We start from the raw sequence: 26,431 nt of genomic DNA on the forward strand, positions 1-26,431 counted from the left end.
TCATTAATGAGTCCCATTAATGCACGATTTTATCAAAAGCAACCAAATACGTCTCATAGTATAGTTCCATTCTACTTTATTTGTATTAAACAGAGTGAAATAGACGCATATTATTCAGTTGACATCCACCATTAACGACAGGACCAACTGTCACTGTCATTGTCAAGGGTGCCTATGATTTCGGTTTGCCGTATTGCCTATACAACTGACAATTAGTTTTTTTCAAACTTTTTAGAATAATATAAACATTTATTATTAACTACAGTCGACGGAAAAATGTTGTAACCAACTCTTATATTAATGAGCGATTAATAATCTCAATTTAATTAACGTTAAACCATTTCGATTGAACCACTCGTTGGTTAAATAACTATTAATTTATAATTTGTTGACACGTGCTAACTTATTTACTATGACAGCTAAAAATTTCGTTCAAACGTCAAAATATAGCTCGTAATTTTTGCTTTCTTTTACCTAAACACAATTTTCTTAAACATCACAAATAGCCGCGATTTTACCTAGAAATAGAGCAGGGCAAGTAAAGAAGTTATTGAAGATGTCTCAAATTGACAACTCCTAACTTGGTTCCTGTAAAAGAGGTTTGTTCCAACGTCAAAATGTAGCCCAAAACTTCTGCTTTCTTTGGTCAAGACAAGTTTTTTTTTAAAAAAACACTAATAACTAAGAAAACCGACTTTGAACACTGTGTGTTTTTCATACTTAGCCAATGGTGGGAAAACGGACATTAAATCAGTGTTTATAGGTGTCTATCTCATTTTAACTCAATCTGACAAAACAAGACAAAAACGCAAAATAATTACACACAATGACAGCTATTAATAAGCACATAGTGGAGCAAACTGTATAATAATATAATCAATTCAACCAATATAAAAAAAAACATTAAAAATGCCGGAATACCTATGCATTTCCTTCAATACGAAACAAAGCCACTGTGCCACTTCTTCCCCACTTCTTTGATGCTGGGTCTAGATGTCTATCTAAAAGCAGCTTTCAGCTTGCTGATTTTTCTTGACCAATTACAAACTATGATGACTACTACGATTTATGCAAATGCTGCACTTACTTTGGCAACAACGCAGCTTTTTGCTGCTGTAAATGTTATTTCTAATTTTGTTTAAATAGTTTGAGTGTTGATAGATTTTCCTTGAAAATCAGTTTAGTCACGATTTTACCATTAGCACTAGTAAACTCTATAATCCACCTTAAAACAGGGTGTCCGAATAAACAGGAATCCCAGAGTTACTTTGAGATGCTTAACATTTAGATAACAGGAATAAAACTAAATTTTTGCAATCAGCTTAATTAAGCAGCAGTTATAGTAATTAAGGCCTGCATAGAAAAACGGTTTTAATTCTAATACGCAAAAAGTCATCAAAGCTTATCCAATCAATCATCGTTGCAATAATATGCAACAATGTAGAGTTTAAAATGTATTCCAAATACAAAAACAAATAAATAACAGGGTCAAGTAATTTTTTATTATACAGAGGTCTGGAGACTGCCAGCACACGACTTATTATGATCTAATTCGTTGTTTATCTCTACGACTTTTACAAATAAAAGCCATTAATCAAAATAAATAATACCTGTACTAAATAACATGTTATTTCATTGCATTTTAAGCCATTAACGATGGCACAACGCCAATTTTAGTAAACAAATTTATTTATGAAAACTCTGGCGGTAATCTTACACCATACACACACACACGTTTGTCATCGGTGGAGTTTCCTGATGTTTGCTAGTAGGTAATCTATTTTTAATGATAATGTTGGCTTATCTGTGTCAAAATGTGTATAAGTGCATCGCGGTCAGTTTTTTTTTGGCATAATTTTGGGGGACAGTTAGTTTTAGAACTATCTAGAGACATTGATCTATACAGTGTGTCTCACAAAACATGCTTATTTACTTATTGTGCTTTGATAATATGCATTATTGAGTACAATATTATTCTGCAAATTCAAATTGCAAACATTTAATGGTTTACCACCATTTGCTCTCATCCCCGAAAAAAAAAGAGCAAATAACTGTGATTTGACGTCACATTTGCCCTAAGGGGTGTCATTGAAAATTCATTGTAATTGTAAATGATTTTTATTTATCTTGATAACAATAAATTAACAACAGCTAGAAGCAAATAGAAGATTAGTAGCAAAATACGTAAATTTGGTTAATTCAATAAAATACTCTATGTAAATCACACTAAAAAGCACTGGAAGGAATCTGGACGAATAAATTCCTGAAAAAAATACTAATTTGATCGAAAAACAATGTTTCACAGCCTCAATAATTGCACACACGCGTTCAACTCTAACATTTCACATTCTCAATGCAAAATACAAGGCTAGTAGTTCATAAAACCCGACCCAAAATAACGCAACCACATAAAATAAGAACAAGTCTAACATCATTTTGAATCAGAGAGTGTATACTAACAATTTGTTTTTACTTATTCTTGCCAAAGTGCATAATTTTCCTAAACAACGCCGGTCCGTTCCAATGTCCGTTCATCATCAATGTCCAATAAATAGTTGGGATTATATTCTTTTTTAACAAGAACATAGACAGCCGTTCCTTATCCTGGCTGAAGGGAAATGTCTCTAAAGGATTCAAGTCGTAATCAAACTCTGCCAAGATACATTTATCGTAGCCGGTGATTAAGGGACAAGACGCGTAGCCATCGTATGTTAAGGGCATGTTCTGGCCTCGCATTACCGCCTTCAGATTTTCGTAGACTACCTCAGTTTGGGCCGCTGAAAATCTGTCATATGCAGCTTGTTTGTAAGAAGCCAAAATTGATCTTACCTGCTGCAGCTGCTGTTTTGGAGTTGGGCGAGGAGCTGCAGTCACCCAAAGCAAAAACGTTTGGAAATCGAGTGTGGCGCATGGTTGCCTTGTCCACATCCACAAATCCAGCTGGATTAGTCAAATCCTTGTTGCTGCTAATAGCTTCGGCAGTGGACATGGGTGGAGTCACGTGAAGCAGTGAAAACTATGAGGTAAATGTGTCATTTTGGATGGTCAAGATTAAGTCACACTAGACTAAAAAAGAGACTAAAAGAGTTGAGAATGCAGGTAAAAAAATCACGGTTATTTTGTTTAGAAAACGCCACCAGGTCTAAAAAAGGATATTTTCAAAGTAACCTTACTGTATAAAATCTACATGCACAAGATGTACATAAAAATAGTGATGAATAAATTATGGGTAAAGTAAATATCTTACTAGAAAAGACTAAGAAAATTTGACGGTAAATTAACAGTAAATTACCATGTTTCTGGCAGTTCAAAATCTGACACAGCTTTTCTCCCTGACTGTACCAAAATTTGTAGTGTTTTTTAGGTTAATGGATAGGAAATTTAATAAGGATTCCAAAAATATGCTTAAAACAGTAATTTTCTCACTCCAAGTGGATTTGACAAGCAATTTCGTTCCTGACTGTCACACTGTGCTCAAAAGTTGCAAAAATCAGGGCTATAAAAGTTTTCTCACAGTATTCAATACAAAACTTATTCTGAGATGTAGGACAGTTACTTTAACAGTAGTCACATGACTGTCTAGACAAATTGACCTCCAAATACTACATTATATTTGTAACTAATTAATAAAAAAGAATTTACAGTTTAACACAGTTTTCTTACAGTTTTTGAAACAATGTGTTTCTGAGATTTATGACAGTTATTTTGACAAATGTCAGTAATTGTTCTCAAAACTGATAATGTGTCTTAAACATGAGATAATAAAGAAAAGCTAAAAATAAGGTTACTTGTTCATTAAAACATTATAAGATTGGAACATTTGGTACAAGAATCACTTTGCCAGAAAACTTTTACTTCATTTATTTTATTATTGATAAAGTAAAATTTCTAAAACAATAAATAACAAATCAAAAGAGCCTTTTATTCTAGTTATTTATTTTTTTAAAACATTTCTTTGTTTAATGGAACTTTATTAATGTTTCCTGATGTGGATTTTGACCATTTTTCTTTCAATAATAATTGAGAAACAAGCAAAGAAAAAATTAATAATCACACCAAGACAGACAACATCAAAAGCCCTAAATGCAACCAACTGAAACATGCAGATGCCTGCTGAGATCACATGGCTCTTAGACTAAAATTTGTTATGCTTTGTCAGAAATAGAAAAAAGGTTTTTCATATTGTATAATTAATCAATTTAAGGAAATAAAAAAAGATATGCTATGGTCCTATTGAACAGAAGTTTTACCTGTAAAATGAATTTTTCCTCTGGGTTATCCAAGTTCTCAAACATAGCCTCACTTTTCTCTAAATTGATAGACACTAAATTCCGTCGAGTATTCACAGTGATATCTCTCTCCTTGCATATTTTCCATAAAGCATCTGCATACTTTTTCACACCAAATATTACTGGTAATGAGGTGTTATACACCACCTTCACCTGGCTTCTCTTCTTCTCCTTTCTCAGATAATCATCAGTTAGGTAACAAATCTTTTGTGGTGCCCCTGGACACTTAACTGGTGAATTTGGGAAAGTGAATACTGCATTTCCTGATGTCAGTCTTTGAATGCTTGGGTAGACACCCTCGACATATTTAGGGGAGTAAATTGAACATACTCCTGAGTTGGGTTTGTTCAATCCTTCCTCCAAACCAGGTATCTGGTCATAGCGTGGTAAAATGCCAGTGGCAACCACCAAGTAGTCATACTCTATGTGTTCCCCTTTAGCTGATTTGACATAATTTTTCTTCAAGTCAAACTCCAAAGCCTCATCTTGAATCCAAGTGCAGTTTTCAGGGAGCACATCTTTCTCTTTCTTTCTAGTGTCTTCAATTTTTTCAATGCCTCCTCCTACTAGTGTAAAAAGTGGTTGATAGTAGTGATCATTGCTGGGTTCCAATACTATTAAATCAGTTTTTTTCAGATCCCTGGATAGTTTAGCTGCAACAGCACAGCCTCCAGTACCACCTCCAACAACCAAAACTTTACAGCTAGTAAACAGAACACAATTAGATATACAGCAGTAATAAATAGTGTGGATAATACCTGTGTTTGTTGTTGGTCCTACTACTTAAAGAAAAATGTCTGATAGCCGTTTTTAATAGGAAAATTGGCTGTTTTTTGCATGATAGGCAACAGTGGAAAATTTTAAACATTTTTTATAATTTGTTGAAAAATGTAGTATAATTTTCCATGAAAATACGGTAGAGATAATTGCCGCACCTACATCAAGATAAATGTATTTGATAATTACTAATTCCTGAAATAGATAATACAAGTTTTGAAATGATAGAAAACAAACTATAAAATATAAATACAAATATTTTGAATTTTCTGAGAACTGTCAGACTGTCACCTAACCTAACCTAACCCAAATTCTTCTTTTTTAATTATACGGCGGTCAAATGTTATCATTGTAATCTGTCAACTGTCATTTTCAGTTGGTTTTGTGTTTTGTTCTTGAATCTTGAATTCTTAATTCTTGAGATCTTGTCATTTTTTGTTGATTGTTGATTGCTCTGCCTGTTCCAGGAATCCAACCAAAACTCTGATATTCTCTGTTCAGTAAACTCTCATAAATTTAATCAAGATTAACTCAGTTTTGTTTTCTATATCGATTATCCAGCGATATTAAACTGCTAATCTCAGAAGATGACAAACACACAACAGTCCAAGAGCTCCTCGAGTTTGCCTCTTTTGCCGACTGTGATAGCTTCTGAAAGGAATCCCCATATCACCCGTTTCCACCCCTATCACGGCGAATACATTGTACTGTCCGAAGATGACACTGTAGCCTTCCGCAAAAAGTCTTTTGCAAATGCTGTGACATTTAGTGAAAAACCTTTACAGCCTGGTGAAATTTTTCTGGTTGAGATTGAGCAGAATGAATCAGGTTGGAGCGGCCATATGCGACTGGGTCTAACTCAGCTCGATCCATTAAGAATGTACAAAAGTGGCTCTATACCACAATATGCGTTACCAGGTGGGATTTTAGGTTTCCTTAATTTAACTGTGAATAATAAATGAAGTGGTTGTGTGCAGACTTAGCTGACATTGGAACATCCTGGATTTATGGCATTAGCAAAGCACACAACAATGTCTTTGAGTATGATAATGAGAATGGTAAAACATTTATTAGGTATGGTGGTAAACTTGTGGATAAGGAAAACAATGGAACTATACGCACATGTAGAGGAACTGTTCCTGTAAGTTTATTGAAACCGCCTAGGTCTCTGGAGGATATTTTACCCACAGACATGGGTATGCAACTTGATCAAATGACACTTTTATTATAGTCATAAACCTGTCATTGTAGGCTCTAGAATTGGGGTGATGTACATCCCTACAGATGATAAGGAAGCAGAAATGCACTATATAATCAATGGAGAAGATATGGGGGCTTGTGTTAAAAGAATCCCATACAAAGATGCTCCTCTACATGTTGTGGTAGATGTATATGGAACTACAAAGAAAGTTAGGATTGTGCAGCTGTATCATGGTAAGCTGTTTGAGGGTCATGTTCTCTCTGTTATGTTTCAAATCAATTATTTCAGTTCCAACATTGCAAGCTGCCTGTAGAGATGCCATTCTATTCCATATTAAAAAGAACACAGTGGCATCCCTACCTTTGCCAAAACTGCTAAAAGACTATTTAATGTATCAAACTTAGATCTGAAACAATTTATGTACCCATCCTGCAATTTATCTGGATCAGATTCCAAGTATTTATTTTTAATAGTTGTGTAATTTTTTATGCTGGAAGCTCTCCTTTCCATTGTACCCTAATTTTAGGTAAATTACTATTGTGATGCTTTTATGATTTTTGTAGGGTTTAAGTCAGTTCAAGTTTAATCTAAATTTTATAAGCAGCTTGTTATACTAAATATTGAACTAAGTTAACTGTGGTTATACCCTAACTTTAATTATTATCCACTTATTTTAGTACCTAAATGAGATTGTATTGTTTTTTTTCTAGGTAGTTTTGCCAGTGTAATTTCCTAAGTATACTGAGTATAATATAATTCTGGAGCCATTTTTAGTTGTTTTTATGACATTCTCATTCAGTCATTTATTTTTCTATTATGTGATAATGGAAGTAGAGGGCGCTTCGTTTTCGCGCCCCATGGAGGGAGCAGAGCTTTTTTGACGTCACGATGACGTAATTTGGGAAAACCATAATTTGACCAACTGTCAAATTACGTCATTGGGACGGCAAAAACGCTTTGCTCGCTCCATGGAGCTTGAAAACGAATGCAGCCTTAGTGACATGTAGACTCCGTGATGACTACTGAATTCGACTTTCTTTTACCTGAATACAATTTTTTTCCAAAAATCACTAACCAACTAACCAACATATTACACATGAAATAGAAATACACTGCACTAGAAATAGTTAAGGTGTCACAATTTGACAGCTTTTAACTGGGTGTCTTTGACAGCTAGGAGGTTCTATCAAACGTCAAAATGTAGCCCAAAACTAGTAATTTTATTTTTGGAAAAAGTAAAGAATGGTTTTTCCTGTTAGTCCCCTGGTAAAAATAAATCCCCTAATCTGGCAACCCTGGTGAGAGCCAACACAACAAAAAAGACGTAAAAGAAGAAGAATTGTAAATTTTGAATTTGACACTAGAGCCCCCCAATCTTCAGCAGTTCAGTTGTAAATGTAAACATAAACAATTCAGTTTTATTTAAATAAAAAACTGTTAAATTAAATACACCGACTGTAAAATGATTCATGAACTTCTATTCAATTTGTGGAACAATCCCAGAAATACCGTCTACACAGACAGCAACAACGTAAGTCCCTTTCTCAAACAGATTGTCTCAAACCAGTCTGATTTGAAAGATTTTAGTGGAACCACATATTCGAATTGCCTCAATTTCTGCACCCCGCTGAACAATCCCTACTTAGAATGATAATGGAAATTGGTGCCGACTATCACAAAATCACTGCCTTCACCTGTGAAGTGCTAGATGAAAACTTTACACTCAAAGGTTTGAATTAACTCCTGTAGGATGTAAACTCACATTTGTACTGGACTTTGTTGAACAGACGAGTCGTCTAAAAGACTGAACGGTCTTTACCTGAAAGCTTTCTGTAATGGAGTTAAACAGTCCTTGGAAGACTACCGGAAGGAGATTATTAGGCTGGAAAAAACCTTTTTAGAGTATCCCCAGTTGTCTTTAAACTACATTCTCAGTTCAGTGGATCAGTATAAAAGCCTGTTTACATTTTTAAAGTCCATTATCATGAAAATACAGAAAGATGATTTGTATGGATGTTTGCTGATTGGTGGAGTACAAAAATACATTGATTGTGGCATTGATCAACTAGAAATAGCTGCAAATATGTAAGCAATTTTGTTTTAATCTTGATAAAGTAGTTTAGCTTGTATTGTTCAAGAATTATTATCAATAACCAATCTTGAACACTTTATAGGTTCCAAATGATATAGTATGGTCTGAAATATGAAAGTTATCCAGGCTTATAAGCAGTAGTCCAATGGAATTTCTTCCTAGGTAGGGCAAGAAGAAATTTTATTGGACCACAGCTTATAAGCCCAGATAACTTTCATATATCAGTTTTGACCGGCCAATTTGACACTTGTAAAAGCCTCTGGCAATTTCTAGAAAGTTTGTAGTATTATTTAGAGAGCTTTGGCACTTCCAAAATGGTTCTAGAGGCATCTGACAATTCTTGGAAAGTCTAAACCACTGGTAGAGGCTTCTGGCACTTTTTAGAAGGTTCTCAATAGTATTTAGAGGGTTATAGATCTTTAAAAATGGTCCTAGAGGCTTCTGGCAATTTTAAACAGTTCTAAGAAAGTTTAAGACAGTTGTAGAGGGCTCTGGAACTTTTCAGAAGGTTCTCAGTAGCATTTAGAGGTTTTTGACACTTTCAAAATGGCCCTAGAGGTTTTTGCTAATTTAAATCAATTCTTGAAACATTTAGATTTCAACTCTGCAGATACCATAGTATATGACCCCACCCATCAAAGTTTATATACCGTTGGAAAACCCATTTTGTTAGTTCCCTTTTATCTTTATTTACACCGTTTAGGCTTAGACTTTGTACATTTTGAAATGCTTAAAGCATCTGAACTCTCTTTAAAATGTAACAGCAGTAGCAAAGAAAAAGAGTGTTATTAAACAAAAACTTACACTAAAAACAGCATTAAGCAGTATTAATGATTTTCAAACCATTTTTTACTTCTGGAAATAGTCGTAGGGTCTATAGAGGCTAAACACAAAAAAGGCTTTTTTACGTTTGCTGGTCCTTTTAAAGAAAAACACTCTTAGTAAAGTTTGATGATGGGCTTAATCTTATTTTTCCGCCCTCTAAACATAAATTACTGTACAATGTGTTTTTTAGCATCATTAAAGAAATTAACACTGTATTCTACCAACACTTGTGCAACTGGATTATTTACGGCAATCTGGTGGATCCGTTTAACGAATTTTTCATTTGCGATGGTAAAGTGGCCGACACAAACTTCTTATATCCAGCGCAAGCGACGGTACTTTGCTATAATTTTACCAAACTTAGAATTGAACACATTTTTCCTAGAAAATGGTCTCAAAAATCAAACAACCACCGCACGTTCGTAAATTTTCTATAAATTGGGACAAATTGCCGAAATCCATTAGCGAAGACCTGGCAGAAAGTATACTGTTCATGGGAAGAATTATGTGGATTTTACGAAACAATCCTAAACGAACCGAGTACACTGGAGATTACGAAACTAAGTTTAGACAAGATATTTGGGAAGGGAAGGAAATGGAGCATTACAATCGAATAAGGACGGTGGGTGATCAGCGTGGAAATATGGCAGAGTTCCGCAATGTGATTGAACAGTGTCGCAGCAAACTTACGAAGGTGAGACATTTCTTTTGCTGCTACTAATGGTCTGTTAATAACACTTTTTTTATCTATACAGTACTTGTGGTCGGTTATGTTGAAGGAAGGCCATTTAATTGAGCATCTGAAGCTAATCAGAGAATACTACGCTCTAGGTCGAGGGGAGCTGTTTCAGCAATTTTTAGCTGCCTCAGATAGCACTCTAAAAGATGTTCCGCCTGAGCTGTTGTTGCAGCAAATTAATGTTTTGTTCCAGGAAACTGCTCGCAAAATATATGGGGAGAACGACAAGAGTTACTCGAGGTTTGAGTTAAATTCTCTTAGTGGGGACATTTCTAGTAAGTGTGTGTCAAAATTGATTTATGATCTACAATTCTAAAGAAGTTAAACAAAGCTATAAAAACTTGGATAACTTTTTCCAGTTTCACATCTCTCATTCAGCACCTTAATTGGACATTTTAAATTTTTAGAAAGTAACCTTTGGCAACACTTGCAACTAAACTTTGAGGTGCAATGGCCTTTGCACATAGTGTTCCACCCTGAAGTGATAGGATTCTACAATAGACTTTTCAGTTTCTTGTTACGACTAAAAAAAACGCAAGTGAACTTGTTTAAATTATGGGCTTTTCACACTTTAAGTAAACAAAAAATGTAAGTGTGTGGACGAAAAAGTGTCAGAATACTAAAAATGTCGATTTCAGCGATCACCGCGTTTGGACCTTACGTCACGTTCTATTGTTCTTAGTTGACAATTTACAGTATTACATACAAGTTAACGTGATTGAAGCCAAGTTTTCCACTCTCCTGAAAGCGGTGGAAAAGGCCAACGAGTTTGAGGACGTTATTAAAATACATAATGATTTTGTTGCTAGTTTGATGTCGGAAAGTTTTGTGCTAACTTTAGATGAGGTAAGTTAAACTATACCAAATTTTTAAAATATAAAAAAATACACATTAGTATATTATTCAACGAGCATGTAATGATGAGCTATTTTAAATCATCGAGTGAGTAATAGTTATTACATGTTACATGCGAGTAAAATAATTTTTCTATGACTCTCTATGGTAAGTATTTAAAACAAAACGTTGCGCCATCACACACAAATTAAAATATCATCTGCTGTCATTTTATCTGCATCAAAGTAAATTAAGATTAAAGAAGATGAGTACAATGTAATAGAAATGTAAATCAAGGTTTAGGAACACCACTATATGCACTTCTTAGAGACAGTCTAAGGTAATTTACGGAAAACGGTAATTATCGAGAATTTTTGTTTACAAACCAAAAAAATGTCAGCTTTTCAGACTTTAAAACACCTTTTCTACATGGAAAAGCTTGAAAATTGCATCAAATCAACGTTGCCAAAGCCAAAACTTCTGATTCGGACATTTTGGCAACGTCGAAAAGCTCAAGAATCTTTTAATCGTGTGGTTGGAATAACGTGGACCACTTTGACGAACTATAACGTTTAATGACAGGCTTATGGTCACCTTACAGCTGTCAGAACTCATTAAACAGTGCCATAAAACGGTAAAATGTCAAATAGTCCGCAAATTGTTATTCGTAACTCTGTGGAGTTAAACTTGGCAGTTTAAGGCGCTAAATTTGACAGTTATGACACCTCACAGAGTGGCTCATAGTCAGGTGACATTCGTTATAACTATTAAAACTCGTCCAGCAATGAGATGAAACTGTCAAATGTAAAATAGTAGTATCTTGTATTTACACCTCGATAAAACCCCAAATTTAACGTTTGTGAGGCTACATGACAGTTCGTTACGTTCCTTACGTCACCTGATACACTGGAATACGCAGATTACTGGTATTTCTTTGATAAATCGTATTGCAAGTTGTATTCACAGCTACATAGAGTTAAATTTAACAGTTGCGACATTAACAGACACTTTGATATATTTTCTACGTAACCTGATAGCTGTCAAACATTACGCAGCTGTGACGCGAAATTAACGTATCAAAGTGTTCCTTAAGGTCAGAACTGCCAAATTTGGGTCCATGGAGCCGTAAAAACAACTTCAGTGTAATTCCTCAAAGAAACACATCTATTTGACATTTCATGCTTTCAGGTCCCAGTTGAGTAAGTGTTGACAGTTATGACAGCTGTCACGTGACGCAAGCAAAGTATTAAAGAGGTGCTTATCGTCAGAACTGTCAAATTTGTCTCCTTTTGAGTGTAATTTTGTCAAATAAGCAACTATTTATAATTTTAGTAGTTTTAAGTCAGTGGTGAACGGGTTTCGACTTAATAACAACTGTCACGTGACGTCAGAATAATATAAAAGTGTTCCTTAACGGTCAGAACTGTCAAATTTGGCTCTATGAAGCTTTAAAGACTTTCAGTGTGGTTTCTTCAAGAACCACCTCTGCTTGGCATTTTATAGTTTCCAAATTCCATTGCATGAATTATTGCTTTTGATGTGTATTTCTTAGTCTTTTCTTCATCGTTCTCTTAAATTCTTTTGGCATTTTCTCCAAAAATAAATATCTCAGAATTTTACAGAAAAACTAAATTTTTTTTTGTATATAAAGTAACAATTTTTTAGCGTCAACAAAGATCCAGCGAACACCGACTGTACCAAATGCCTGCAACCCAAGACAATGCACCAAGCAAGGCAGGTTTTTACACAACATCCGACGTTGCAAAATAATAAAACCAGAAATTTCAGGTCTATAACATAATCACAAAACTATTAAATTTATGCGACGAGTTTTGTAAATCGGCCAGTTTATGGCAAACCACTCTGACCGATCCTGCACTGGAAGAACTTGAAAAGTTCCAGAAAAATACCGACATAATCATTGACATCTTGCTCACTGTTCTGTACAGTTTGCATGGGAAAGTTGGAGGCAATCATTTGCTTCAACTTGTACTACACTTGGATTTTAACAAGTATTTCAGCAAAAATAAGGTTGATTTGAATTTAAGTGAGGCTTTTAAAAATGGTTGAAATTTGAATGAGAAGTGAATTTGTACATTGTTATATTAAATTATTATACAAATAAATAAGCTGTTATAACTGATTTACCTAGTTTTGTTTTCTTTATCATAAAATTGATTTTTTCAGCCTTTTCATGAGCTATGCATTTTTTGGCAAATACCTCCTTTAGACGATCATTTAATACAAATTTTTCTTTTGCAAGAGTTTAAACTGAGTCTAACTAAAATCTTTCGAGACATTTTGTTCTGATAAGCTTACCAAAAATCATCGACGTATTCAGTTGAAATTTACTATGTTTTCGGGCATATCAAAATGTTTATAATTTCTATGAACAGTCGTTGGTATTTAAGTATATTCAAAGTGGTTTAAAAATAAATGGAGTAAACCAAAACAACAGTTTTTTCAGCAAATTTTTCTTCCTCATTTACCATAGACTATTCTCAAATTATCTCTTATAGGCGTGATGTTACGAAAAAACAGGCGTGTTTTCAATTTGCATGGGAAAAAAAATAGTAGTTTCTTAATATTATATTTTAATGTTGGTCACGTGTTTTCAAATCTATAGTAACCAAAAAAATAAAGCACAAAAATAAATTCAAATATACACTTATAACACATAAAATCTTTTGTTTTGTTATTTAAATAAAAATATAAATATAGGCAACCTGACTTACAGTTACATCTTGAAACGGGGCCGGTCTGATATTCCTTTGACAGGAGCTGAAAGAAAATAGACGATTGAACTATATGATTTAATCAAAAACGTAATTTTGCAATTCACGTTATTGACGTTATTACCAGTTTTGAAATTTAAATTACTTTTTTTACGTATAGCGCTTATTTTGGCGGTCTCCGCTCTAAGAATCTGCCCATTATCCTTTCTGTTGTAGTTATTTTTTACTGGAGTTTGGCGACGTTGTTTGCTTGTCACTTTGGAAGTTATTGGAAAGCGCGGTTTGGGCGAGTGCGTCTTTGCAAGCCTCTTTGCTCCCGTAGCGTTAGATTCTAAAATTTAAGGAAGAATTTTTATGAGATCCTTTAGAATCTTCTCGCGTTTCTTACGTTTTTTTTGTGCCAATGCTATGATTATTTTCATTTACGAACAACTAAATACAACACCAGAACAATGATAGTAATTAAAGAAACGTTTATTTGTAGTTGACCCGACCGAGTCAGTAAAAAGCCACATAATTTCAAGGCATGCGCGACATAAATATTCCCCACCTTTGAGCACCATTGCCGCATTTACAGCGGGTCCTGCTTCCTTTTCAGCTGACGGCAACGCCGCATCTGACCCCATTGTAAACGTTGAATTTAGTGACAGTTGACTGTCGCTTTCAATTTTTCTTTTAACGGCTCTGTTTGTGTCCTCGGGGATACTGGTTGCCGAACTCAAACCTGAAAAAGTTCAATTTGCAGTTTTCAATTTCTCATTTTCATACTGTTACTGACTTATCTAAATTTTCAAGTGTTTTTTTTTATTGTAAAATATGTCCCTAAGTTATGTAAAAGTACAGTACAGTATGCAACAGATAAAATGAATCAGAACTCACAAAACGTTAATTACCGTATACAGGGTGATTCACGCTGATGGTATATTAGAAGTATCTAGAGAGAACGACTGAACTCAATATTTTTCGTTGAAATTTGGAGTGTAGCCTATATATCTTGCACCGTTGCTTAGATATTTCATAAAAATGGTAAATTTGTCAGCAAAACAGTATAGTCTAAACATTAATTAAATTCTCAAGTTCTGAAAGGTTTGCTTATGTGACCTTTTGTTCTCAGTTAGACAATACCACATGGTTGAAAAGTTCAAAGACTAAAAATGAAAAAACCTACAGGGTCAATATTTACCTTTAAGTCGGATAGATAGAAAAACTGCCAGAAGTTCGTTTTTTTAAATGCAACCATCAATGTATTATGGTTTGTAATAAAAGAACAGTAAATTTAGAACAATTCTATGTATACTCCTCCTATACCTAACGCTTGAAGTTAGGTATAGGAAATGTATACATGGATTTGTTCTAAGTTTCATGTTCTTTTATTACAAACCATAAAGCACCGATGGGTCCATTTGAAAAAACGGACTTTTTGCAGTTTTTTTATCTGTCCGACTAAAAGGTTGACCACTCTGTAAGTTTTTTTCATTTTCTGTCTCTGGGCTTTTCAACCATTGTCTTACTAAGGACAAAAATTCACATCAGCAAACCTTTCAGGACTTGAGAACAGAGATGTAAAATTTCCGGAAAATTAAATTTATGGAAATTTTTCCAGAACATTTTTGGTAATTTTCCGGAAAAATTGGTAAATCTAAAAATTCAAAAATAATTAGTTTTTTACATTTTTGTACTATTAACCTGAAGGTATTCAGGCAGTTGAGGTTCATTTTGAAAATAAAAAAATTTTCACTTAAAATTTCTTGACAAAACTTCATACCTCTAACCTGAAACGTTCTTGAGATATTGAGAAAAAAACGAGAGTCAACTTTCACTCCCTCTAGCGGCTAAACGGGGCAACTTAGCCGTGCCCGCTCAACGTTACGTGACAGCCCCGTTCATTAGCTTTCTTTGGTTGTACGGTGGTTTTATACAGGGTGTTTCAAATAAGCGAGTTATGGACAATTTTCTGGAAAAGTGACCAAAATTTTTATTTAAATTAGGGAGTTTTTGGGCCTACTATACTAACGGCAACTATTTTTGATTTTCCTTAATCAAAGTGATTTTTTTAACTAATTTGAACGTGGGGAACACAAATCTGACGACCATTTTGCTCTATCTGGCACCGTTTCGGAGATGACCTTGAAATTATGTCAATTTTGACACTTTAGGGTGTGGCACCCTTGCAAAATGACAAATGACACTATACGTCATTTTTGTACTATTAACCTGAAGGTATTTAAGCAGTTGAGGTTAATTTTAAAAATACAAATTTTTCACACCCTTAAAAATTCTTGACAATTCCAGTTTTTAATTTTTTAAAGTCAAACGGTGCGTTGTACCAAAAAAGTGTATAGAAGGTAAAAGTTGCATCCCATCGAGGTGCATTTGTGGTAAGACCTCTAACCTGAAATGTTCCTGAGATATTGAGCAAAAACTGAAAAAAAACGAGAGTTAACTTTGACGCCCTCTAGCGGCTAAACGGGACAACTTAGTCGTGCCCGCTCAACGTCACGTTCATTAGCTTTCTTTTGTGATACGGTGGTTCTATACAGGATGTTTTAAATAAACGAGTTATGGACGATTTTCTGGAAAAGTGCACCAAAATTTCGCTCAAATTGGGAATTTCTGCTTTCGGCGAGAGTGGTCAGGTAATTGTACAACAATCCAATATCGATTCAAATAAAGTTTAATGTACTTTTATTTAATCATTTAGATGTCTTAAATTATCTCATTAGAATGCATGATATGTTTGACAATAACAATGACAAGATTGATAGTGGTTTTCCCTATCATGGAAAATTTTCATTTAAACGTGAAATAATTTTCCGGTAAATTTCCAAAAATGGAAATTTTCCGCCTCGAAAATTACCGCTTTTACATCTCTGCTTGAGAATTTAATTAAAGTTTAGACCACCGTTTTGCTGACAAATTCACCATTTTTATAAAATATCTAAAAAACGGTGCAAGATAGGTATAGGGAAGTATTAACATTAATTACTAGCCTTCTTGCGAGGAATTCAAAAGTAAGATTATTAAAAACAGGGTGTTCCATTTGAAAATCAAAAGTAGGTGTTCTTTCTGACTGATCTGGCAACACCGTTAAGTCAATATTTTGGAAAGATAGTTTGGACCCAACCTGGGCTACACTCCAAATTGCAGTGAAAAATATTATTTCTCTAGATACTTCTAATTATACCATCACCGTCAATCACCCTGTATAGTATGTCACAATTATTAGAAAACATTTTTTTTAAACTGATCAAAAAATTAACTTACCTGAGTCTAGTTCAGTGGGAAGGTCCTCGTTATCTGACCATTTCAAATGTTTTTTGCCTTCGAACGCAGCCACCAGCTGCTCGTACTTCTTCTTGATGTAATCGGGAGCGTCATCCTTGCCGCCCACAGCCATGAAAAGAGGGGCAGCCAAGCTAGCCAGATTCTCTATAAGATTGCATTTGTCTCGATAATCGTCCATAACGATTGATTTTTCGTGTTGAAGTAATTCTTTCTGCAAAAATGGAAAATGTTAAAATTGAAATGCCGACATTTTGACGGTAAGTCACCTCGTAACGATGTTTGATACGTTCCAAGTCGAGATCAAACTGTTTAACTTCCTCCTCCAATTCGGGATGAGCGCGCACCAATCTTCGAATGGTTTGGTCCACAGCTTCGATCTTCACTTTGTTTTGTTCCATAGCAAATTGAGCCGTCGCAGTTCTCTTTTCGTAGCGCCGAATTTGATCGTTCAGTTTACCACGAGTTTCGTCTTTACTTGGAGTGTCGACATAAAAAACGCTCAATCTCGGCTCAATCTCCATTTTCAATCCTCTGTAAAAGGAAAAAGTAATTTAAAAATGCAAAACAAATTTTTAATGCAAACCTTCTCAATGTCATGCCTAATTCGACACTTTTCAGTTCATGTTCTCGCTTCAGTAGTTGGGTCATGTCAAATTTCAACTCTCCAAATGTCTTCAATAAATCGTCAGTTATGTTCTTTACCGGTTCAGTGGAATCTTTAGTCCTTGAAATTTGCAATTGGTCTAATTGCTTCTGTAACTCGTTCTTTTCTTTTTCCAGTTGTTCTAACTGGGCTAAAGTAGGACCTGCCTCTTGGATTATGACTGTTGTGTGTTCAATTGGGTCCTTGTTTTCTACATCCGTCGAATCAGACTTTTGACAATCTTTATCAGTGCTCATCTGTTCAATTACAGCCTTCAATTTGGCTACTTCAGTTTTTAACATAGCATTTTCAGTTCGAAGATCCTCAACCAGTTTGAGATACTGGTCCACGTTCATATCCACTCTCACCACATTCCGTTTAACGTTTGATTGTATTTTTTTCGCCCGAGTAGCATACCTATTAGTGAAAATCAGCAATAATGTTTTGAAAACTTTAAATCTCTGTGTAGTCGACTTACTTTAGAGTGTTGTAGGTGTCCTCAAAGCTCATAGATGATGGAGAAACGTTTGCAATCATTATAGTGTAACAATTACCACCTAAACTGTCTTTTAGGAGTCGCGTCAATTTGGAATCCCTGCAAACATTAATAATAATAATAACAGTCTTTATTTCGAATTGTGATTAGGATAGAGTACAATGTACATTATCAACTAATACAAAGGAAATAGCGTCATGGTAAACTATGAACTATGTAGTACTTAAAGATACTTATATACATTTTCAGCGATTTTTCCCTAAATAAAAATAATCCTCTATAGTGTAGGGTTCTAATTCAATTAGTAAATTTTTTATTTCTTTTTTGAAACTTTTGTCCGTCAATGTTTTCAGCCTGTCTGGTAGGTTGTTAAATAGGTGAATACACATATATTTTGCATTCTTCTCAGTGAGTGTTAATCTATGTTTTGGACAGTTTACATCTTTTTGTCTTGTGTTGTATGTATGATTGACTTTGATGTTAAATAGGTTTTGGTTCTTTTTAAGAAAGATGAGACACTCATATATATAAATTGCATAAACTGTCATTAGTTTATTTTTTTTAAGGATGGATCTACATGAATCTTTGTATTTCATTTTGAACATTAATCTAATTGCCCTTTTTTGAATTACAAATACATTCTGTATTGAAGTATTTCTACCCCAAAACATAATTGCATACTTCATAATCGATTCAAAGTTGGCAAAGTACAATATTTTAAGGGCCGCCAGGTTCAGATACCAAATTCGAATTCCATAGCAAATTGAGTTTAACCTGCCTAGCAGAACATTTATGTGATCAGACCAATCTAGAAATTCATCAATCTGCACTCCCAAAAATTTTGTGTTCTTGGCTAGTAATTGGCTCCTGTCAGTGAGAAGGTGTATTTCATTAGGTTTCTCAAATGTACCTTGTTTTGTTGAAAAAATAATCACACTTGTTTTTTCCATATTTAAAGCTAATTTATTTTTTTTAAACCACTCATAGGTCCTAATAAAGAGATCTTTTCCAGACTGAATTAAAGTGCTGATTTCCTCTTGACCTACAAGTAAATTTGTGTCATCTGCAAAGTTGACGATTTTTTCATTTTCTTTTGCTATAGAATTCAGATCGTTCATGTAAATTACAAAGAGTAGTGGCCGTAGAATACTGCCCTGGGCTATTCCATGTTGATTTTTTTTTATATTTGATGTGTATGACTTGCTGTCCCTAAATAGTTTAACCTGTTGTTTCTTATGAGATAAGTAAGAATCAAACAATCTTAGGGTTTTACTTCTAACTCCATAGAGTTCTAATTTTTTTAACAATAGTTCTTTATCTACACAATCATAAGCCTTAGATAAGTCTAAAATATACCTATTCCTAGTTTATGGTTTTCTATGTGTTCAAGGATATGACTTTGAAAAATTGCTGTTTGTACTGTATGTCTTCCGGGATATCTCATCTATACCACTTGTTATTTTGTTTTTTAATTTTGCTGAAAAATCACACAGTTCCTCTTCAGTGATTGGTTTGAAGTGAAATGATTCACTATTGGGGATTATATTACAACTAAACTCCGTGTGCTGCATATTTTCCAATATATCAGGGACCAACGACAAGAATTTGTCATTAAATTTATTTGCTTTAACACAAGGATCACCCGCTATATCAGTCTCAAGCCAACACTGAGTTTTCCCCAATCTCATTACAAATTGACCAAATACATTTATTTTTATTGTCAGAAGATTCTATTTGTTTTTTATAACTATCTTGATTTTAATAAAATGTTGTCATATTCCTTTTTTACAGTGATATACTGAGGTTTAAATCTTATATCATGTCTTGACAGCTGAAGTAGCAAATCTAGTTTTTTCTTGCACTCATTTAATTGACATCCGATTTGTATAATGTTTTGCACTTATTTCTGCTTTTATTTGTTACTAATTTCTGAGGAAAACATTGATTAAACAGGATTGTAAATTCCGACAAAAATAAGTTCCATTGCTCATCGATGGTTTGATAAAATGAACTGAAGACTATTCCCCAGTTTTCACTCTTAAGAAGGTTTACAAATTGTTGTTTGTTTTGTTCAGAAAAGATACCAGTGTAATAGCTTGTATTAATAGCCTTAGTTGACATCTGGAACGTGAAACATTATTAGTAACCTATCTCTCTAACTCTTAATCCTGTTTTCAGGGTTTAAACTGAAATATTAAGCTACAAACCTATACGGAACGTGTTTTTGCCCATCAGCTAAACTATTGATACAGTTTCCCAGTGCCAAGAGAGATTTGTTGATGTTGGCACCTTCTTTAAATCGAGCGCCCACAAAACCGGTTGCGCTGCCTCTTTCACTTCCTGCCAGGTCAATCATGCTTAATTTAGCATGCATCACCTATATGAAAAAGACATAAACATGAAAACTATTGGTTTGTAGAAATTCACGTTTTGACAAAGAGGGTTAGTAAAAAAAACCTACTTCAGAAGTAATTTTCTTAGTCATTCGAATGTAAACTTGAAAAACGGCATGCGATCTGCTACTTTCGGCATTGGCGTCAGTCGGATGCTGTGTCCGTTGTTTGTTGCCCTGATCCAGCAAACTGAACAGTTCTTCCGGATTGTGAATCTTTTGCACTTTAACACCTGATATTACAACCCCTAAAAAAACAAAGTAAAAAAGTGCTGCAATCCACACAATCTGTGACCAGTGCATACCGTATTTGGCGTCCTCAAGCAAATTCAGAGGAGCTCCAGGATTCAACAAGTCCTTAACTAATTCATTGTACACTTCAATGTATGTCACCATCAACTCAAAATCACGTTCGTCCCGCAACTCTTCTGTGCGCTTAAAGAGGTCTCTTATTGTGAGGTAAGTAATGCCAGGGTTTGATGTATTTCCTAATAATATACAAAAGATATAGCAAAATGTTAAATTTTAAACCAATTAACAGTCTCTTGCCTATCATGGTAAATGTTTTCCCAGCTCCAGTGGCCCCATAAGCAAACACTGAACAATTAGACCCTTCCATTAAGTTTTCAATCAGATTCTGAGTGCTGTTCATAAACACTTCAACATTGGTGGTCTCTGTGTTAAAAACCTTGTCAAACCTAAAGGTCAAGTCTTTTTTTGGTTTTTTCAGCAAGTCTCTGCGCTTTTGCTGCACTCCATGGTAAAAGAAATGCGCTTCTTCATCTTTAGGGTCAAACACAAGCATTTGGTCATCAACTACATTTACTACATTGCTGAAATATACACAATCATTTTTATTCACAGAACAGATTTTGCTATGAGAAGAAAGTATTAAGCTGTTTATTTTGTCTTGGGATAGCAACAGTGATTAGGTATTCAAGCCAGTTTTTGCCATACTAGGGTAGATAAGCCAGTAATTGACCAAACACATTTCAAAAAATGGTAATAAGGTTAGTAGTTAACTTAAAATGGCTTAGGATGTTTTATTATGATAGTTTGTCCCTTCAGTAATACAGAAAGTAAGTTAAAACAAGTGTATATGCAATAAGCAAGATGAGTACACTTGCATTATTAAATCTGTAGTGATTCTGAATTACAACAAATAATATTTAATTATTTTGAGTTTTGTAATAACAGAACATATACAACCATAATCATTCACCCTGGTCAATTAATAGTAAACAGGTTGTTTTTTTCTCACCTTTTCACAACCAATACTTTAGTACTTATAAAAGAATAGAATGTGGGTTGATAAATTTATCAGTTTCCAATATTTAACCACATAAAAAATGGTGGTCAATCACTGGACTTTCTTTGTTCTGGCTTCAATATTGTGAAGAAAAAGAAAGGCTTAAGACAAAACAGAAAAGAGATTTGATAAAAAAAAAGAAAAACATAGAAACCTTGCAAATAAAAAGAGCAAAAAAAAAAATGAAAAATACTAAAAAAGCTAAGTTGAAGAAGAAGAAGATGCTGACACTTCTGACAGTGATGAAAGAGAAAAAAGCCAATCAACCAAATAAATTGTATACACTTTTTAAAAATATGGTCAATTAGGTACTAACTAAACCTTTAGTACTCTTTCTTTTTAATAATTTATTTTTTCCATAAGGTCACAAATAATAATGTTTTGTTTAAATGGTTTTTACAAGTGTTAAAGAAGCTCCTTGGTTGCTGGTAATACTCAATTACAATTAAAACAATTACCAAAAAAGCTGTAGATTTTTTAAGTAAAAAATTAGTTTAACTGGTCAATTACTGGAAAATCACAAAAGTTTTTTCTACAGAAATCAAACTTTACAGAAATATATAAAAGTAAATTCCTTTAAAGTAACAGTAGTAGTACAGCAGAGTGTCCCAACTGGGAGTAATTTACTTTAAATGCTTACAACTTTTTACTCTATTACTGTGCTGTTCACACTATGTTTTTAAGCAAAATATATTGCTGAATAGTGAATTTTCACATTTAAATTCATCAATAAAATGTAAATAAAAAACTTACTGGTAGTTTTGTTCCTGTTCTTTGTCATTAGATGGTCGAACTCTCACAACCACCCTAATATTACAGCTGGGCGAGCTAGCAGTTGCTGCCGAGCCGGGCCGAGGCAAAGCTCTGGTAAGTGCTTTGCTAACGCCCCCCGATCTAACCAGCCCCACACGACGTCTTGGCGAAAGGGGCTGTTTCTTGTCAGTCTTCATCATAACCCTGTCCTGTCTCGATCGTAACATGTAAATTGCAAAACTTCCACTTATATTGTCACTCGTTTGTGCATTTTAACACGTTTTTTTCAATGTAAACTCCGGTTTTACTGCTGCTAGAACTATACGGCAATATAAAAACTTGTAAATATTGGTAAAAATTCCTCAAATTTTCTTGAAAGCTGTTAACACCGTTGGTTGTAGTTTTGAAAACATTTGAAAAGCTTTCGACAGTTTTGACAATAATGACACTACTGACTGACTGACAAAATCTTTCTTCACTTAGTCTAGAAACAAAAATTACAGAACATAACCTATTCGATTTTATAACCTCAAAATTACTTTCTAGTCAAAAAGCATCCAAGTGTTCAACATTAGAAATGGAATTTTTAAATAAAACATAAATGTAAGTTACGCTCACGCTCTTGGTATTTGGTCAGCACGTACACCTTTTGTCAATAAATATGGGTAAAGTAATTTCTACCATAAAACACCCTTTTCGAAATTTTAATGTGGAAAGCCGAGCACATAAACTTATTGGCCAAGAAATCAAAAAAGCAGCTCCTAAGTTTGAAAAGGACGCAATGGATTTGAAGCGAATTATAGAACGTGAGTAGACAAATTCAGACCAATTTTAAGACTAATCTAGCATTACTGTATGATTGCAGAATATCCAGAAGAATTTCAGGCCAGTTTAAGAAAGAATGAAATCCTTGATAAACATTTGAAAGATGTTTATGTTACATCACATGATGTAAGGCATAAAATCAAATTTTGTCCTATGCACTCTCTCACACAGTATAATATTTCTGTCATAATCTTTTTCTTAGAGTCCAGACATTAAGAAACCTGAAAGTCGCCCTCTACCTCAAGACAGAGCCCAACCAGAACAATATCTATTCGGTCATAAAGAGCCTGATAAAATTCCAATTGGTAAAAGCACCTTAAGAAATGTCTTGCAGTTTATATCCCAGCATCAAAATGACCCAATAAACTATACACCAAGTGTGATTGCAGAAAAGCATAAATTAGATGAGGATCTAGTCAGTAAGTGATGTTATGACCCCTATTTGAAACTAATTAATTAAATTTGAATGTTTGCAGAAAAAATAGTGAAATACTACAGGGTGTTTGAAATATATATCCCTGATATGCCAGGTAACACAAAGGCAACATTTGCGGGTCCTGCCAGAATAAAGGTGCAGCTGCTTAAAAGCACCCAGAAAACACTTTCTGATCCTGAATCCTCAAAAAAGGTCAAAGATGAGACTTGACAAAGTGCCTGAATAATAGACACTTTGTAGTTGTTTTTGTATAGTTATTTGAGTCGCATTTGTTAGCATAATGGAATTATGCTGTGGCGCATCAATTATAGTGCTGGGAGTTCAATAAATTATTCCAAAAATTCTGTGTTTTTGTATTAAAAAAATGACACATACAAAGTGAACTGGGGAGTAAAACATACAATTATTCAATTAAGTGGTTTTATCCCACCTCCAAACAGTTCCATCGTCACAAACGTACAATAAAACTTTAGCGTTTCGACTTAAAGTCGTTTGTCTAATGGCGGATGTACACCTGGGATGCTGTAAGGTGTAACATTTTGCCTGAGCCGGGTCTGATACGTCCAAATCCCAAACAAACACTTTTCCAGTTTGGTTTCCTAGGGCCAAAATCTGAAAATAACTTCCAAGATTATTGATTAAAAATAAACAACAAAACAAACAAACTTGCTTTTTGCCAAAAATTCATCGCAAATCGAACAAACCAAATTTCGCATTCTTTATATTCGAATTTGTGAATAATCGTCGAGGTTGTTTCGCCTTTGCGCAACTGCGTATCTTCCAAACGACCTGGTTTCCAGCAAATAATACAGTTTTCACAGGATTTGCTGAGCAAAAAGTCACCGAACCATTTTACGCAATCCACATAGTTTCTGAAAAACAAAAATCAAAATTATGATTAATTAGCAGGGCTTCAATGTGGATAAATACACCTAGATATCTCACCTATGTATATCTCTGGTCGAAAAATCAGGAAAATGCTCTTTTAGAGTATCAAACGGTCGGGAATTTCTATTTGAATTCCAATTATATGACTGTTTGATAGCTTCTTTCATATAGTCCTTATCCAAAAGCCACAGTTTTAGAGAGTGGTCCATGCCACAGGACATTATTCTGTTGCCCAATAAATCAAAATCCTTAAAACAACAATTTACTGGTATTATTGCTCTATTATAATCATTACTAGTTACTTTTACATACCGCACTTAACACTTCATCTCTGTGCCCTTCCACACCTCCAAAAATGGCAATGCAAACGTCGTTTTTTATGTTCCATAATCTAAATTAAGTAATTTTTTGTATTTTGTTTTAATTCAGCATAAGAATGTATTGTTTATTTTTCAGAGAAAAGTTCCTAATTTGCTGACATATAAGAAATTCATTTATTATATAATAAACTGATACTAACAGTTTTTAATCTTGAATTAGGCAACACCAAAGTCATTGTATTATTCAACATTGTTTGGTACAATAAGGTAAGCACTTTTCTATTTTATTCCTTCATAAAAATTTTACCTTAAAGAGTGATCTTTTGAAACTGACAGCAACAAGTTTGGATCTTTAGGATGAAATTTCAGTTCATTTATGGCATGTCCATGACCTATGTAATGTTTAATACAGCTCATTGTGGTAGGGCTTAAAATTCGGACAACACCTAAAAACAGTACTTAAAAGCCTGTATAAGTAAATAATTAATAAAACCTCTTGCTCCTGCAACTGCCAAAAGAGGTTTACCAGAATCTTCCTCATATGACCAAGCACAAGTGTAAAAGTTTTCATCCAGCTACAACTATAATTATAACAAATATTCCATCAATAATCAAACTTAACTTTACATCAGGATCTGCATAACACTGAAGTAATTTGATTCCACCACCATCTGGACATTCATAAATGGTCACCCTATTACTACCAACAGCAGCAAACACCAAGGGTTGTCCCTCTTTTAAATTATGATTAAATTGAGCACCAAACAATGGTTGACCATGATCTTCTTTTATGCTACAACTAAAAAAAAAAAATACTTTGACCAACATATAATAAGACAATAAAACAGCTTACACATATTTATAAATGGGTTTTGGAACTTTTAAAGAGTTGCTAGACCGTTTCTTACTCCCCTTTCCCTTACGACTTCTGTTTGTTGGAGTGGCACTTCTGGATGTGTTGTCAGTGGTCGAGGTGCTTCCCACACTGGATGTTTCATCCTTATAACAAAAATATGCTTAAGACAAGAAATTACGATTACTGACTAGTGGTTTTATATAGGAGAACAAGGGTTAATTGTACACTAAAGCAAGGTTTACAGAATATTAAATTTTGTAAACTTTGACTAAAGAGTACAGGGAATATCAAAACTTGTAACATTTGACTACTTTTGAAAACTTACACACTCATCCCCAGATTCTTCACTCAAGTTAGTGCCATTTGATGCTGAAGATCTGCTTTTCTCCTTCATTTTTGTCCTTAAAATGAGTTTTTAAACAATGTTAACTTAAAACAGGAACCTACAGACAAAAAATATACATCCCTTCTTCAAGAATATTTAAATATATACGTACCCAAGAACACAACCTAAAGTATTTTATTAGTCCTATTTGTAATAGTAATTGTTATTATTTTATTTTGGATCCAAAAGTTTTTTAAATAATAAATAAGCAAAACAAAGAAAACCTTCAACCTCAACGTTCAATTATTCAAAATGGTCACGTGACGCAAAACGAGTAGAAGAGCTAGGTAAAAGTGGTAAAATGATTGTTGTATTGTCATTTTCTATCTCGTTCCAACGTTAAAAACCGCA

General features: G+C 34.1%; 6 protein-coding genes across 8 annotated transcripts; 3 read left to right on the plus strand and 3 right to left on the minus strand.

The window, feature by feature from the left end:
- Positions 1-2,099: 2,099 nt before the first annotated feature.
- On the minus strand, positions 2,100-5,347 carry Sqor (Sulfide quinone oxidoreductase). The gene is made up of 4 exons (XM_081974258.1): positions 5,048-5,347; positions 4,251-4,992; positions 2,830-3,016; positions 2,100-2,777 (listed from the first exon to the last, which is right to left on the minus strand). The coding sequence occupies exons 1-4, from the start codon at positions 5,155-5,157 to the stop codon at positions 2,470-2,472; spliced, it is 1,347 nt and encodes a 448-aa protein (XP_081830384.1). The 5' UTR covers positions 5,158-5,347; the 3' UTR covers positions 2,100-2,469.
- Positions 5,348-5,445: 98 nt separating this feature from the next.
- Positions 5,446-7,035, plus strand: LOC145725479 (neuralized-like protein 2). Its single transcript, XM_081974261.1, has 4 exons — positions 5,446-5,984; positions 6,044-6,262; positions 6,318-6,500; positions 6,556-7,035. The coding sequence occupies exons 1-4, from the start codon at positions 5,654-5,656 to the stop codon at positions 6,669-6,671; spliced, it is 849 nt and encodes a 282-aa protein (XP_081830387.1). The 5' UTR covers positions 5,446-5,653; the 3' UTR covers positions 6,672-7,035.
- Positions 7,036-7,458: 423 nt separating this feature from the next.
- Positions 7,459-12,900, plus strand: LOC145724829 (gamma-tubulin complex component 4-like). The gene is made up of 10 exons (XM_081973271.1): positions 7,459-7,798; positions 7,855-7,996; positions 8,055-8,352; positions 9,375-9,519; positions 9,570-9,878; positions 9,940-10,198; positions 10,331-10,511; positions 10,562-10,769; positions 12,423-12,491; positions 12,546-12,900. The coding sequence occupies exons 1-10, from the start codon at positions 7,730-7,732 to the stop codon at positions 12,825-12,827; spliced, it is 1,962 nt and encodes a 653-aa protein (XP_081829397.1). The 5' UTR covers positions 7,459-7,729; the 3' UTR covers positions 12,828-12,900.
- Positions 12,901-13,334: 434 nt separating this feature from the next.
- On the minus strand, positions 13,335-22,744 carry Klp67A (Kinesin-like protein at 67A). Of its 2 annotated transcripts, none has more exons than XM_081972539.1 (12): positions 22,371-22,744; positions 20,858-21,141; positions 20,614-20,796; positions 20,378-20,556; positions 20,124-20,293; positions 17,899-18,015; positions 17,361-17,837; positions 17,044-17,308; positions 16,757-16,988; positions 14,043-14,216; positions 13,638-13,823; positions 13,335-13,538 (listed from the first exon to the last, which is right to left on the minus strand). In XM_081972539.1, exons 1-12 carry the CDS (start codon positions 22,595-22,597, stop codon positions 13,495-13,497), a joined length of 2,538 nt encoding a protein of 845 aa, XP_081828665.1. In that variant the 5' UTR covers positions 22,598-22,744; the 3' UTR covers positions 13,335-13,494. The 2 variants fall into 2 exon arrangements, with proteins under 2 accessions (XP_081828665.1, XP_081828664.1); XM_081972538.1 differs by having other exon boundaries at positions 13,617-13,823.
- Positions 22,745-22,887: 143 nt separating this feature from the next.
- On the plus strand, positions 22,888-23,972 carry LOC145724353 (NADH dehydrogenase [ubiquinone] 1 alpha subcomplex assembly factor 4). The gene is made up of 4 exons (XM_081972544.1): positions 22,888-23,176; positions 23,236-23,321; positions 23,398-23,614; positions 23,672-23,972. The coding sequence occupies exons 1-4, from the start codon at positions 23,032-23,034 to the stop codon at positions 23,839-23,841; spliced, it is 618 nt and encodes a 205-aa protein (XP_081828670.1). The 5' UTR covers positions 22,888-23,031; the 3' UTR covers positions 23,842-23,972.
- On the minus strand, positions 23,971-26,349 carry LOC145724352 (polycomb protein eed-B-like). 2 transcript variants are annotated; one of them, XM_081972542.1, is made up of 10 exons: positions 26,193-26,349; positions 26,021-26,138; positions 25,693-25,838; positions 25,467-25,638; positions 25,333-25,414; positions 25,147-25,285; positions 24,832-24,910; positions 24,577-24,767; positions 24,302-24,503; positions 23,971-24,243 (listed from the first exon to the last, which is right to left on the minus strand). In XM_081972542.1, exons 2-10 carry the CDS (start codon positions 26,087-26,089, stop codon positions 24,043-24,045), a joined length of 1,281 nt encoding a protein of 426 aa, XP_081828668.1. In that variant the 5' UTR covers positions 26,090-26,138; positions 26,193-26,349; the 3' UTR covers positions 23,971-24,042. The 2 variants fall into 2 exon arrangements, with proteins under 2 accessions (XP_081828668.1, XP_081828669.1); XM_081972543.1 differs by having other exon boundaries at positions 26,021-26,096; positions 26,193-26,346.
- Between the last annotated feature and the right edge of the window lie 82 nt (positions 26,350-26,431).

The sequence above is a fragment of the Ips typographus genome, linkage group LG2 (assembly GCF_016097725.1).
Source record: "Ips typographus isolate SLU linkage group LG2, UJ_Ityp_2.0, whole genome shotgun sequence".
Taxonomy (NCBI): Eukaryota; Metazoa; Arthropoda; class Insecta; order Coleoptera; family Curculionidae; genus Ips; species Ips typographus.

Excerpts from the sequence above, each read along its gene's own strand:
- Sqor (XM_081974258.1), bottom strand. The coding sequence starts at position 5,157 with ATGTTTAAAATTTTCCACTGTTGCCTATCATGCAAAAAACAGCCAATT. Across the intron at positions 4,993-5,047 it reads AGGACCAACAACAAACACAG|CTGTAAAGTTTTGGTTGTTG; the intron begins GTATTATCCACA and ends TCTGTTTACTAG. Across the intron at positions 3,017-4,250 it reads AGGAAAAATTCATTTTACAG|TTTTCACTGCTTCACGTGAC; the intron begins GTAAAACTTCTG and ends TTTACCTCATAG.
- LOC145725479 (XM_081974261.1), top strand. The coding sequence starts at position 5,654 with ATGACAAACACACAACAGTCCAAGAGCTCCTCGAGTTTGCCTCTTTTG. Across the intron at positions 6,263-6,317 it reads TATTTTACCCACAGACATGG|GCTCTAGAATTGGGGTGATG; the intron begins GTATGCAACTTG and ends CTGTCATTGTAG. Across the intron at positions 6,501-6,555 it reads GATTGTGCAGCTGTATCATG|TTCCAACATTGCAAGCTGCC; the intron begins GTAAGCTGTTTG and ends CAATTATTTCAG.
- LOC145724829 (XM_081973271.1), top strand. The coding sequence starts at position 7,730 with ATGATTCATGAACTTCTATTCAATTTGTGGAACAATCCCAGAAATACC. Across the intron at positions 7,799-7,854 it reads TCTACACAGACAGCAACAAC|TGGAACCACATATTCGAATT; the intron begins GTAAGTCCCTTT and ends GAAAGATTTTAG. Across the intron at positions 12,492-12,545 it reads AAGACAATGCACCAAGCAAG|GTCTATAACATAATCACAAA; the intron begins GCAGGTTTTTAC and ends CAGAAATTTCAG.
- Klp67A (XM_081972538.1), bottom strand. The coding sequence starts at position 22,597 with ATGTTACGATCGAGACAGGACAGGGTTATGATGAAGACTGACAAGAAA. Across the intron at positions 21,142-22,370 it reads GAACAGGAACAAAACTACCA|CAATGTAGTAAATGTAGTTG; the intron begins GTAAGTTTTTTA and ends TGTATATTTCAG. Across the intron at positions 20,557-20,613 it reads GCTTGAGGACGCCAAATACG|GGGTTGTAATATCAGGTGTT; the intron begins GTATGCACTGGT and ends TTGTTTTTTTAG.
- LOC145724353 (XM_081972544.1), top strand. The coding sequence starts at position 23,032 with ATGGGTAAAGTAATTTCTACCATAAAACACCCTTTTCGAAATTTTAAT. Across the intron at positions 23,322-23,397 it reads TTTATGTTACATCACATGAT|AGTCCAGACATTAAGAAACC; the intron begins GTAAGGCATAAA and ends TCTTTTTCTTAG. Across the intron at positions 23,615-23,671 it reads ATTAGATGAGGATCTAGTCA|AAAAAATAGTGAAATACTAC; the intron begins GTAAGTGATGTT and ends GAATGTTTGCAG.
- LOC145724352 (XM_081972542.1), bottom strand. The coding sequence starts at position 26,089 with ATGAAGGAGAAAAGCAGATCTTCAGCATCAAATGGCACTAACTTGAGT. Across the intron at positions 25,839-26,020 it reads AAGAATCTGGGGATGAGTGT|GATGAAACATCCAGTGTGGG; the intron begins GTAAGTTTTCAA and ends TTTTGTTATAAG. Across the intron at positions 25,639-25,692 it reads AAACCCATTTATAAATATGT|TTGTAGCATAAAAGAAGATC; the intron begins GTAAGCTGTTTT and ends TTTTTTTTTTAG.